Source organism: Gossypium hirsutum, chromosome D07, assembly GCF_007990345.1.
Source record: "Gossypium hirsutum isolate 1008001.06 chromosome D07, Gossypium_hirsutum_v2.1, whole genome shotgun sequence".
In the NCBI taxonomy this organism is placed as follows: Eukaryota; Viridiplantae; Streptophyta; class Magnoliopsida; order Malvales; family Malvaceae; genus Gossypium; species Gossypium hirsutum.
The window spans coordinates 13,055,295-13,069,440 of NC_053443.1; the positions used below are offsets into that span (position 1 = coordinate 13,055,295).

The 14,146-nt window shown below is 32.1% G+C and overlaps 2 protein-coding genes and 1 non-coding gene across 4 annotated transcripts; 2 read left to right on the forward strand and 1 right to left on the reverse strand.

Annotated features, from left to right (window-relative positions):
• The first annotated feature begins 2,787 nt into the window (after positions 1 to 2,787).
• On the forward strand, positions 2,788 to 2,861 carry TRNAR-UCG (transfer RNA arginine (anticodon UCG)). The gene has a single exon. It is a non-coding gene; the product is annotated as a tRNA-Arg (tRNA).
• A 1,762-nt stretch (positions 2,862 to 4,623) lies between these two features.
• LOC121219410 (protein SODIUM POTASSIUM ROOT DEFECTIVE 2) lies at positions 4,624 to 6,917 on the forward strand. The gene is made up of 2 exons (XM_041097522.1): positions 4,624 to 5,082; positions 5,267 to 6,917. The coding sequence occupies exons 1-2, from the start codon at positions 4,752 to 4,754 to the stop codon at positions 5,377 to 5,379; spliced, it is 444 nt and encodes a 147-aa protein (XP_040953456.1). The 5' UTR covers positions 4,624 to 4,751; the 3' UTR covers positions 5,380 to 6,917.
• Positions 6,918 to 8,700: 1,783 nt separating this feature from the next.
• Positions 8,701 to 13,661, reverse strand: LOC107954083 (zinc finger BED domain-containing protein DAYSLEEPER-like). 2 transcript variants are annotated; one of them, XM_041097521.1, is made up of 5 exons: positions 13,430 to 13,661; positions 12,354 to 12,401; positions 10,802 to 10,977; positions 9,014 to 9,139; positions 8,701 to 8,924 (listed from the first exon to the last, which is right to left on the reverse strand). In XM_041097521.1, the coding sequence occupies exons 3-5, from the start codon at positions 10,962 to 10,964 to the stop codon at positions 8,881 to 8,883; spliced, it is 333 nt and encodes a 110-aa protein (XP_040953455.1). In that variant the 5' UTR covers positions 10,965 to 10,977; positions 12,354 to 12,401; positions 13,430 to 13,661; the 3' UTR covers positions 8,701 to 8,880. The 2 variants fall into 2 exon arrangements, with proteins under 2 accessions (XP_040953455.1, XP_040953454.1); XM_041097520.1 differs by having other exon boundaries at positions 9,014 to 10,977.
• Between the last annotated feature and the right edge of the window lie 485 nt (positions 13,662 to 14,146).

Here is a 14,146-nt window from a genome sequence, read left to right on the forward strand (position 1 = left end):
ATTGCCTTCGTCTCATTGTGCCTGCTAACAAAATAATTGAAAAAGCTTCAACATTTTAGGTTAAGGGTCTATAAGAAAAGGCAATCTCTAACGCAAACATTAGTTATAGCGTAAATAATCACTCTAAAAATGCTGGTCTTTTTTGTATTTTAGCAATTTGATTGTTTTCCTTACCTAACAGGACACCATGGCAGAGTATTGGGTAAAGCCTAAAATCTAGTTCCTTATTATAATATATAGTTCTATAATTTGGACTACATTTGCGGATAATAAATTAAGTTGAACCATGGATTAGATATATAATCCACTTGCCTTCACATAAAACAACTCATATAATTCAGTCACCTCAAGTCAATTCAAATAAATTAAAAAAACAGAACACCTAAATTTAAATCAACTAAAAACTTAATTCTCTTAAGTTCGAGCTCAATTAAGTTTGTTTATTCATTTTTGTACTTAAGTTCCAGCTCGACTCAATAATTAAGTTTAAGGTTAATAATATATGTCAAGGGCAATAACTTAATTTAACAATATAAAAATATAAAAGCTTGAAAAGACTTGTGAGCTGTTTGGGTCTAAGTATTACTAAGTTTGAGCTCAGCTTAATAATTACCGAATTGAGTTTGAATTTTCTTTCGAGTCAAACTCGAGTAGCTTGCAAGCACCCATGTCTCATTTACACCCCTTATTGAGACTGAAATCTTTTTTCTTTTTTTATCCAAATTAATTCTTGAACTTAACAGTTGTTTTCACATTAGAACTTAAAATTTTTTTCTACCTAAATTAATCTTTAAATTTGATAATTACTCCCACATTAAAATTTAAATTTTTTATCCGAATTAATCTTTTGACATTTCCTTACAAAAATTGTTTTTCTCTAACATTGTAATTTAAGAAAGGAGTAGTGTGTCATCTCTCCCTCCCCATCTTTCCATCCTACTAATTTTTATGTTTTTTTTTTATAAAAAAGTAGATAGTAGATGGAGGAGTAGAGGTGTTCATAGGTCGCGGGCCGAGCCTAATAAAAAATTTAGGTCAAATTTAGGTCCTTTTGTTAAGTTCGGGCCCAGTCCAAAAAATGGGACTAAGATTTTGTCCAAGCTCAGCTCGGATAAAAATACTAAAACTCGGGTCTAGCCTGCCCCACCCGTATTAATTTTTTTATATTATTTATTATATAATTTTTAAAAAATATAATACATCAAAAATACTAAATACATTAAAGTAAATGTTTCCTAATAAATTGAAAATAAATATATATGTATATTTAAATAACACTAATGTGTAATTTAACAAGCAAATGTCTCTAAAATAGTAAAAAAATTAATAATAAAACAAGAGGTATACCATATCCAAACAATAACAACAAAATAGTAATAACATAATAGTGAAAAAATAACAGTAAAAAATAGCAAGGAAAAGCACCAAATTTTTTTATACTGGGGCCGGGCTGGGTTCGGGGCCAAAAAAGCCTTTTCCAAGACTTTGTCTCATTTTTTAAACAAATCTTATTTTTTACCTAAACTTCTTCGAATTTATATTTTTACTGTATGGAAGAGTTTCAGTCAACGGAACAAACTTCCGTGAAACGCTAGCCATAGCCTCATTCTTTTACTTTAGTTTTTATTTTTCTTAGTACAGGTGTGAATAGGAGTTACGTAATGGAAGGTAGTTGACTTTTATGGTTCCAACTGGTGTGTATACACGCCTATTATCACTTCATTGTAAGTCATACCTTCACTGAAATTTGGTTGTAACAAGTAATGGCTTCTCACTAAACTACCTTACATGCATACATGCTGAAAATCTGAAATTTTCATCTTGTTGTGTGGGGTAAACTTAAAAAAAATTTGTTAGAAAGAACTAAAATTAAATTATATATTTTTATAAAAGTTAAAATATAATTTCTCCATTTTAATAATTTATAAAAGACTAAATCAAAATTATCATTTTTGGGATGAAATTACATTTACCTATATTAATTTAAAATCTTATAAATTGTTTAGAATCGCTCTTGATGTTGTGCTCTATGGTTTGAAATTTAATGGGATACCAAATTCTAGGGTATAACTATATTGCCATCAAAAGTAGTTGATGAATAACTCATATCACACGGTTTTTTTTAGTTGTTTTGATTAAATCCAAATTTAAGTGGGTATATTTTAGAAGGGGAGAAAAAATTTGTAATATTGTTCTTCTCATTTACAAAATTTAAAACTAAAATCATACTTAAAAAGGAGACATTAAAATTTTTTATTATTCGATCCAACAAGATTATTACCTCATCCCTTGTTTGATTTGTTGGAAATAATTGTAGCCATATACATGAAGGAAAAGTTTAGGGAAAAGATTGACTTTTAAAAAGTAAAGAAGCTTATTGAGCAACGTTGCATGTGGGAAATTTGGTTAGATTTTGGAAGTGAATAGCAACATTACAGAATCCCTCGTGCCTAAAATTGTACCTCTCCATAAGTGTTGTGCTTACCTTCCACAATATAGGAGATGGAATTTCTTCACCCTATGCATTCCATCACCAAATGTTCCCATGTATGGTTGATATAAATATAGTAAATATCGATGATCTTACGCAAAGAATCATATCTGCGCAAAGCAAACTTGTTGATTCCAACGTGGAAATGCCGAGAAAAGCCTAGAGGCGGGTTGAAGCACTAATTCCCATCATTTCAAAGTCAAATTGCCTTAAATATTCTCATGGGGTTTGACAGCTTTCAAAACGTTCTTTATTGTATCATTAAAATAATTTTATCTAATTGAATGAACAAAAAAGACCGCATAGCGCAGTGGATTAGCGCGTTTGACTTCGGATCAAAAGGTCGTGGGTTCGACTCCCACTGTGGTCGGTTTGATTTTATTTTTAATTGGGTTCTATTTTGGGTTGAATAAATTTTGTGAGAGTTGGACTGACCCAATCCAGCAAAATAAAACACAACATCTTACTCCACACGTGTGAATTTTGGGCTTTAAATCTTCATTTTGGGGAGGAAACCAGTGGAAAAACCCAAATTTTATAGTGAAGCACAAGGTGAAGCCTAGCTTTCGACTTTAAACAATTTTCTTTTTACCCAATTTGATCAAATATTTGGACTAAAGTGTGTATTTGATGGTAAGATCTTTTACTTTCAGAAAAGAGTTTAACATATTAAGGTTTAGCAATCCCGAATGAATGTGATGGGCAATGGGATACTAGAAAGAAAATATTAGAGGAAAAGCGATCATAAAGATTCTAATTCCATTTTTATGGCTAAATCATTAAGTGTGTATGAGCTGCTTTCTCAGGTAAAATTATGGAATTAAATTACAAACAAAGATAAAATCAACTTTTTCACATTAACAAAGTCAATTGTTAACATTTGTTCATAATGAATGTCAGCAGTTTTAACGTTATTTCTAGGAAGATTTTTGGGTATATAACACATTTAAAATCAAAATATTGTTAAATAAAATATTTTTGAACTTTTTAAAATTTTTTTGGAACAAAAAAACACTTTTTTAATCAAGAACAAAAATAAAAGAATTTAATTTTTGTTTAAAAGTATGATTAACAGACAAGTATAATTGTTGCACGTACGAGAAACAACATCTTGTTGACCAGTGATAGAGGTCACAAGAATACGGCAATGAAACTGAGAACAAATGAAGTGGGTCGTCCTTAATACTAATTACTATGAATAAGTTAGAGATATCTTAGTTTATTGAAATAAACTTGGATTAATTTATACACATTGTGAAGCTGCTGCCTCTCTGCCGGTGCCGATCCCATATTTCCCGCTCTATTGTTAATCATTATGGCGATTCGAATGTTGATATTCTTTTAATAGACTGAATCGGATTATATCACCACTTTAAGAACCTGGTACACAATAATTGTATATGAATAAATTGGATTAAATATGCCTTATATTTATTTATAGGTATATCAAATTTGACTAAATTATTAATAAGTTTACTTTTTAATTACTCAATTTAAATAAGTTACAAAATAATAATTAAATTATTCGAAAGTTTTCATTTAAGTCACTGGACTATTAAAATAGATGTCGTATGACTTTCTCTATTTACACTCCCTACACTACTAGAAAAGTGCTCACCTTCCCATTCTCTTTTACATTCCAATTTATTTTTTCCATGAAACAACTTTAAACATTAAAATCTGTGAACCAAAATCTAAACAACTTTCTTCTCCTATCTCTAACATTGATTGTCGGATCGACTTGGATCTAAAGAATGTTCTTCTATTTTCAATGGATACTGATCCACTATATCGATTATCGAATCGTCGCTTGGAGCTTACTAACTAGAGTTTTTTTTTAAGAAAAAAAAAACCTTAATAGCTCAATGACTTAAATAAAAATTCTAAATAGTTTAGTGACTTAAATGAAAACTTTTGAATAGTTTAGCAACCATTTTGTAACTTCTTGAAGTTGAGTGATCAAAACGTAAACTTACTAATAGTTTAATGACATTGGGCGTAATTTACCCTAATTTTAATTTTTTTTCCCTTCTCTTTCTCTTTCTCTCTCCTTAATCCACCAATTATAAAAACGGATTAGTTGGCCTTATAATGATAAGAAAGATCCTTATTACTCTTTTGTAACTCTATTTCAGCTTTTCTTCCTCAAAACTATACCATATTTACCTCAACAAAACTTCAGTGTGTCATGAAAGGAATGCATCTTTTCTGTGCTTTTCCAACTTCCATAGCCACCTGATCACACTTGGACCATCGCTCCATGGTTCGCCATGGCCATAGGCCTCTTGATCCTCAAAAGTCTAAGCCATATTCACCTTGCTCATCACAACTGCCTATAATTCTTACGACTAGAAACAAGTCTGTTAAGCCAAGCGATGTACATCGTAAACGCTCAGCCCATATTCATGATCTAACTAATCCTCCAACCAACGGTTCCACAAGATATCTTCTAAGTGATAGGCCTTTTATCGATTGTTTATCAGACTCTGACCATGTCACAGCAAAGCCTAAGCATGTGGTGGTTTTGAGGGTATCAATCCACTACAAAGGATGTGAAGGAAAAGTAAAGAAACAAATCTCGAAAATGAAAGGTCAGTTTCAGCAACAGATTGAAAAGCTTTTGCTTATATTATCTGACCATGCTTTTGCAACATGTTTGTTAATGTTAAAGCAAAGTATAAACTTTAAGTAGTTATTATTGGTCGTAAGAAAAATGCAGTATCATATTTGAATCTAGGTAGACATGGTGTTATTCAACATTTATTTTGTTTGCAGGATTGATATCATTTAGTATAGATTTGGCCACAAAGAAAGTGACGGTAATTAGCGATGTAACACCTTCAAGCGTTCTAGCAAGCGTGTCCAAGGTGAAGAATGCACAGCTCTAGTCATCTCCATCTGTATCTCCACCGTGGTCAAACCAATTACTGATTAAAATTACTCGAATTCCAAACTTGCTAGATGTAAACTCTAATAATGCTATTAGAATTTGTAGTTGGTGTGGTGTAACGGGCCTCGACCCAGCCCTTATGCCAAGCACGAGCAGTAATGAAGATTCCTGTGACAAACCGTTAGAAAGCAACAGACCCCAGCGTGAGATAAAGACACATGTGGTCCTGCGTGGGTACGTGGTGGGCTAACCACAATTTAGGTACAATTCTGGTAAATAGCATTGGGTACTATTGTATAAATATGCAGGGGTACTACCAGGTGAAGGCATGAAATTATTCAATAGCTGCTACCTCCTTCTTTCTCTCAGCTAGTACAAGATGTACTAAGCTTTCTATTCTCTTCTTTAATCCCTCATTTCTGTCATAGCCTTGTAACTTGCCTCATTTGTACTCATTGGTTCAGAAAATAGTAAAAACTTTCCCTTTGAGACTATAATTGCTTGTACCATGTTTTAGTTGTTACATTTGGTGCTCTCGTTATCTCCACCTTCCCATAGTAGACAACACTTGTCTTGCTCGCCTCAACACAGCTGTCACCACCATACAACATGACCTTTCCGCCTAAGCCACCGTCCTAAACAACCAATCCACCGTCCTGAGCTCTCTTCAATCCATCGTTACTAGCCAACAAAACACCATGAAATATATAAACCAACAGTTACAAAACCTGAACCAAACCTTTACTGAAAAACAACCCTTCCCTAACCGTCGCCCAAAAATCGATGGGTTAACTAATGAATCTTCCGCTACTGGCAATCGCCGGCGCCAGGTCAATGATGATGATTCTGACCGTGAAGTTTTTCCATTTAAGCCCAAACCAGCCTGTGTTGAGCTCTCAAAATTCAACGGTTTTGACCCATAATCGTGGATTTTCAACGCCAACGAATTCTTTGATTTTTATGATACCGATGACACTGTTCGGATAACAATGGCAGCCTTTCATTTTGAAGGCAAGGCTTGGCGCTGGTATAGATGGATGAAAACTAACAAGCAGCTCTCGTGTTGGGACCATTATACGCGAGCAATGATCGAGCGTTTTAAGTTTACAACTCTCAAAGAAGCCCATGGCTTACCATCGAAACTTCAACAAACAACCACCGTTGAAGAGTACCAAAGCCGGTTTGAATCTCTTTCTAATTTAACAACTGATTTGCCCTTCTCTTTTTTGTGGATTGTTTTATATCTTGGCTCCGAGCTGACATTAAAAATGAGGTCTTGTCCTTTCGGCTAGAGGTGTCCATGGGCCGGGTCGGGCGAGGCCCAAAAAAATTTCAGCCCGCTTCCTAGGCCGGGCCTGACCCGGCTCGAAATATAGGCATGGGATTTTGTCTAGGCCCGGTCCGGGGAAAAAATACGGGACCCAGGCCCGGCCTAGCCCGATCCATTTTTTGATTAAAATTAAAATTATATTTTTATTAAAATTAAAACTAATTGTTATTAAAATTAATTGTTATTAAAATTATATCAAATTATATTTTTTTTACCTGTCAAAACATTTTTTAAAATCTAACATTTTGTTAGTAAAATTATTAATTGTTAATTGTATTAATTGTTAGTAAAATTATCAAATTATATCAAATTATTAATTGTTACACCAGTCAAAACATTTTGTAAAATCTAACATTTTGTTAGTAAAATATTAATTTTTAATTGTATTAAGGGCAATTTACTAAAAAAAGCAGTTTTTTTTAAATTTACCGAAATGGGCCGATTTTTTTATTATTTATCGGAATGGGCCATTTTCCGTGAAATCGCATCCACGTCAGCGCGATTTGCTTACGTGGACACAAATTGCGCCTACGAGGACGCGATTTGCTGACGTGGATGAACAGTTTATGTTTTTAAGCTTGGAAAACTTTGAAAGGCCATAACTTTTCACTCGGTTGTTCGATTGAGACGATTTTTTTATTTCGAATAAATTTTCGAGATCTACACGCTGATAAACAGCCAAAGGTAGTTTGCCTCAGTTTTCGTCAAAAAAGATCCTTTTTTGCCCCTAAATTTTGATTTTTTCAGTTTAAAATTAAATTTTGAAACATTCAAATCATTATTTTCCTTATTTATTTGAAGTAAACACCGGATCTTTTTTTACAGAATTGTCTTATATCATCCTGTTATAGGTATAAGTCAGCTCATTCCACTTTTGAGAAGTTCCCTAAAATTTTCCATTTTATTCAATTTAGTCCCTAAAATCTAAATAGTCATATTTTCAAATCTAAGCTTCGTTTTTCAATTCAAATTCAAATTAATCCTTCCATAACATTCAAATATTCTTAAATACAAAAATTTCATGCTAATTTTGAAATAATTACACTTTAGTCCCTATGCTCGTAACTAACAAATTATACTTTACAAATTAGTCCCTATTCATCTCTAAGCAGTTTGTCAGCGCGTAGATCTCGAAAAGTTATTCGAAATAAAAAAATCGTCTCAATCAGACAACCGAGCCAAAAGTTATGGCCTTTCAAAGTTTTTCAAGCTAAAAAACATAAACTATTCATGCCACGTCAGCAAATCGCGTCCTCTAGGGCGCGATTTCCGTCCACGTCAGTAAGTCGCGCTGATGTGGACGCGATTTCCTGGCGCGTACCCTGACATCGCGCTGACGTGGACGCGATTTCGCGGAAAATAGACCATTCCGGTAAATAATTAAATAGTTGGCCCATTTCGGTAAATTTTTAAAAAAAGGGCTTTTATTAGTAAAATACCCTTGTATTAACTGTTAGTAAAATTATCAAATTATATCAAATTATTAATTGTTAATTGTTAATTGTATTAATTGTATTAATTGTTACTACCACAAAACATTTTAATGCAAAGTGCTTAAGGGTTAATTTAACATTGCGGTCAAAAATTGCGATCAAAAGTTAAAATATTCATTTTAGACATAATGTTAGAAATTAAAAAATAAAATAATTTAAATAATTTAATATCATTATACATAAAACATACATTTTAAATATAATAATAAATACTATTTAAATCATTTCATGTAGTACACTCGTGGTTTTTCTCCATAGATGTTTCTTTAATTTCTTGGTGCTTTCTTTCTCATTTAGATTCTTGTGAAATAAGTCAGCAGTCAAAACTTCTGGTTGTGTGGGACAAACTAACAATATTCTCAAATCTCCCATAGGTAGTTCATTATTCTCAACTCTCAACCTCGGCCATTAATGCCAACTCCCTGGCCATCATTGCTATAAGTATATTTTTATCACTTCCAATTCTATCCCGTCACCTAAATTTTATAACAAAATATTTAAGCATACTTAATTTTATAGCAATAAACAACAAACCATAATATTCATACATTAATCCATCAACATATTTAATTTTATAACAAAATATAAATTGGAAGTTAAATTAAATTTCAAACATTTAGAAAGAAAGTATCTTAAAAAGCAACTGAAGAAACATCGTCCTATCGTCCTCATCGTCCTAATCATCGTCATCGTCGTCATTGTCCTTTTTGCAACCAATTTCTAACATGAAATAAGAATAAATAATTAGATAATCAAATAGATAAAAAAATAATATAAAATTACAACAATAAAACGAGAATAATAATTACCTGCTGAAAATCCCTTAGCTCGCATCCAATCATCCAAGCAAACAACGGCTTGAACCATTTTTGGCTTAAGTGAACTCCTCAAAGGTGTGATAACTTTCTTACCCATGCTAAAAGCCAATTCGGAAGCTACAATCGATATTGGAATTCCCAAAAGATCACGAGCCAAAAATGAAAGCTTATTGTATCGAACTGAACTTTTGCTCCAATAATCTAAAACATCTATTTGACTATTCAACTCAAGCTCAGGTTCTTCCAAATAAATGTCCAACTGTGACTTTTCACTCCTAGTGCTAAATTCATTTAAATACCGTTTATAATCATCACTCTCATCAAAATATCCCCCAAAATCAGCACTATTATTATTGTGTTCATCCAAACCAAAATCAACAGGATTTTTATCCGAAACATTAGAACTCCCAGCCAAAGAGGAAGACATTGATTTGGATTTCTTAACATACTCATCAAACAAGAGTCTAAGATTGCTAAGAATGGTCTCAACAAAATCCGAAGCATGAATATCATAGATTGTATTAAAGCAATACTGCATATAATTCAACTTGTAACGAGGATCTAAAATTGCAGCACATGACAATATCAACGAATACTCAACCCAATACTTATTAAATTTCTCTTGCATTTGCTTAACCATTGGAGTTAAAAACGAATAAGGACCTTTAACTGTATCAATCAAGAGCTTGTGAACCTTCCAAACCCCTTTAAAATAAAGATTAGCTGTTGGATAATTAGAACAAAAAAAACACAAGTCACATCATAAAATACTTTCAAAAATTTGCAAAGAATAGCAACATTTATCCACTCATCATTAGAAAGTGCAAACATTTGATAATCTTTATCCCGTTGGCCCCAATAATCTAGCACATCTTTATAGTAAAGAGAAGATTCAAACATCAAATAAGTAGAATTCCATCACACACACACATCTTGACGCAACTTTTTGCTCACATTCAAATGAAAACTTTTGTCGGTCACATCATAAAATCTTTCCCTACAAATTCTTGACTTTTTTATGTACCTAATCCCATTTCGGATCTTACAAACAACATCATCGGTAAGTTCCAAACCAGCTTTAACTATAAGATTCAATATATGTGCACAACATCTAACTTGAAAAAAGCACCATCACACAAAATAGCTCGGTTTACACGAAAACAATTTTTAAGACAAGAAGCATTATCCAAAGTGATGCTAAAAATTTTCTTATCTATACCCCATTGAGATAAACATAAAACAAGTTCATCCGCTATGTTCAAACCATCATACGGAGGAAATAAAGCTCTAAACCTTATGATTCTCTTTTGTAGCTTCCAATCTTTGTCAACCCAATGAGCAGTAATGCAAATATATTCATCATTAGTATGCTCCGAATTTCAATTATCAGAAGTTAGACAAATTAAACCAGGTGCTTTAGCCAACTCTTCTTTAACATGATCTCTCTCTTTTGCATAATACTTTAGGACATCCCTAGCAACTATTTGTCTAGTTATATTCTTAAAATTAGGACTAGCAATTCTCATCATGTATCTAAATCCCGGTTCTTCAACTGTCCTAAATGAATGCTTGCCACACACAAGAAAAGTAGAAATAGCTTGAAGACACTCGTCAGCATCAAACTTGTAGTTTTTTTTATAGATGGAACAACTTTTGGTGATGGTTGAGTGGCTATGATGTATTGAGTGATGTCCTTATTAACTTTTTTCAAACAGCTATTTAGATGACGTCTTAAATGAGAGGTTCCACTAGAAGACTTAGAAGAGAAGATAGTCTTACAGTGATTACATTGTGCCTTCAAATCATTTTTGTTCTTGCATTCAAGCTTTGTCATTTCATCCCACACCTTTGAAGTGGTAGACTTTTGACGTTTGACAGCACTTTCATACTCATTAAACTCATCGTCCACAGGTATAGGCGTGTTCGAACTAGCCATAGTCATAAAAATTTAAGTCCTGAAATCCAAAAATAATCTTATTTATAACTCGGTTATTGAATATATATATATACAAATATTTTATTAAATAACTGAACATAAATATTGTATAACAGCCACGATTGAGCAGCCAAGCATGAAGGAGAGCAAGGCAATAATGTGAAATTTCGAGCACAACAGTGTCATTATGCCAAACAAATAGGTTAAAACAAATAGGATGATGCAGTGACTCTAATTAATGTACCTACATTTTATTTAGGGTAATGATTTTCTTTCATCTACTTCATATTAAGAATCATTACTACCATTATAAATTCAACCCATATTTTAGGGTTTATGTATGGAGAGATATTTCTAATTATATATTTTAATTTTAGTTAATCAAGTGTAATTCTTTTATTTGTGATTGTATGTATAAGTATTTTTTTTAAATGAACTGAGATTAAAATATATTAAATAAAACTAATCTAACAAGAACCCATCTCAACCCAATTCTTACTACTCACGCTAAATTTCGATTGGAATATAAACAATAGGCTAATGTTCCATTTTAAAAGGTTGAGCATAATATTTTATTTGCCTGCTTTATAGGAAGTCACCAACAGAAGCCAAATACATAAAAACTACTAATTAACTTGCTCTTATATTAACCAAAAAAACACTACTCATCCACTTAGATTAGATGTGTACTTTTATAATATATAAAGTTTTAAATTAATAATAGTAAAATTGTACTTTGAACTCTTTAAAATAATAAAAAATTAATTTAATCTTTTAAAAATTATAAATATATAATTTGTTATTAAATATTTTTTTAATGAAATTCATACTAACTTTTGAAATAATTTTAAGCTACAATCAGTTATCTTTAAAATTACCTTGTATAAAAAAATTTGAAATAATTTTAAAAAGATATCATGAAATTGAAAATGAAAACAAGATAAAATAGTTTAACTTTTAAAGTCCGTTATGTAGAGGAAAACGCAAACAAAATTAAAATGCAAACAAAAAAAGAATAAGAATTGAATGGAACAAAAACATTTATTAGATTTCAAATTTATATATAAACGTAGAAAGCATACTATTGTATATATAATATAAACCTAAACTAGAAAACATCTTTTGCGTTTAAACAATTGAAATAGTCATACTTATTCTATAAGCTAAATTACATATGTACCAAAAGAGAAATTAATGAAATTCAAACTGCATAAATCCAATCCAAATTCATAAATAGAAGCATCTCTATTTCTCAATCCCATTATTTTCCTACTAGTAGATAAGCAATTTTAGCTTACGGGAAAATCTGCTAATCTGCAAAATGTTGTACAAAGTAAAATAAAGGAAAATCAAATCAAATTAAATTCTAAAAAGAAAATGTAAATGAAAGCTTACGGGAAAGGAAGCTAAGGTAAGCCAAATCGATTTCAATGTCGATTGTTTCTGCAATAAAACAAAGCAAAACAAAAAAAAGATAAGATTAAATGAAGAAACTAAGCTTGTGAAGAAACCAGAAACAAACAGACAGAAAATAGAAGGGATCCATTGTTAATGATTTCTTAAAAAATTCAAAAGCATAAATTAAGCAAAATACAATGAAAATACAGTAAATTAAAATATGCTACGAACACATAAACAAACTTTTTTTACCTTGAATGAAATTCAAACTGCATAAATTAAAACATGTGTATTGCCAACACATGCTAACTCAACTGAAATTCCAAATCAAGATTACGGCTTAAATTATGAATTAAGTCGAAAAGGTAATAAATTGGAAAGAAAAAGGATGGATTTGAGTTACAGAAGACTAGGTGTTAAAAGCAATGTTGTTGCAACTGGGCCGGTATGGGAAACTAGAATGAAGAGCGATGAATTCAGAGGTGGAATCAAGGTTTTCAATGGAGAAGATGAAGATGAAGAACAAGAAAACATTAATGTCTTCCAACCCATCAATTAAAAAAATTATTTCTTTTTATTTCTTTTTTCTGCTAAAAAAACTCAATATATGAAACCCTAGCCAGTGCCATTTTTACGTTAAAAATTCCAAATTCCAAATTCCAATAAAAAAATCCTTAATCCCTAAATTTTTGTTCTCAAATCAATTCTGTTTCCCTTTCCTTTTATTGTATGGTATTTTTGTTTACTACAAACAATCTAAGAGATTTCAGAATCACTGCCCCAGCACCAGCAGCAAAGATCTTTTGAGTGCAGGACTGCAAAAATAGATTCAAATAAAAATGAAGATTTGGGTTTGGATTCCATTGAAGAAAATGAGAAGAATCCAGTTGAAATAGACAAGGTTCAAATATCTCTACTAATGGAGCCAACAACATAATCTCTGGTGCCATACATCTTTTGAGTGCAGGAAGCAGTGATTATATTCAAAACTAGTACATCAATCCTCTAGTTAGCAGAATCTATACACTCGATTCGGGAACAATTGAACATTAAAGAATAAACCAACGGTTTACCTTAAATACGAATTTGTTGGCGATTCGAGAAGAAACAAACCCTTAAATGCTTGATTCTAGAATTGGGTAGAAGATCGGAGGTGGATCAGTGGAGGTCTTGACGGTGGAGGTGGATTGGCAGTCAAGGCAGTCAAGGCACGATAGGGTTAGGGATTTGGAAGATAGACTGTCGGGGAAGTCAAAACTAAAACTAAAAACTTAAACATAAAAAATATATATTTTAAACATAAAAAACTTAAAACATAAAAAAACTTAAACTAAAACTAAAAACTTAAACTAGTATATTTTAAACATAAAAAATATATATTTAATATATTTTCGGGCCGGGTCCGGGCCAAAACAATTTTGCCTGAGGCCTAGCCCGTTTTCTAAATGGGCCTCTTTTTTACCAAAGCCCATATTTTAGGCCTATATTTTTACCCGAACCCTCCCATATTTCGGGCGGGCCGTCGGGCCGGGCCGCTTGGCCCATGGACACCTCTACTTTCGGCCCACTACACTTAACCATGACATTAGTTTGGCTTGCTTGCAGAAGGCTAAATTATTTAAAACCCAAAAACTTTTCTTGAAACAAATGCCTTACTCCAAGCCTTTCACTCATGGGCTTTTACCAAACCCATCCTCGAGCCTAATTAACCTTACCCAAAACCAAACTAAAATGCCACTTCCACCAGCTGCCCGTCGTTTAACATAAGTTGAGGCCCAGCATCGGATGGA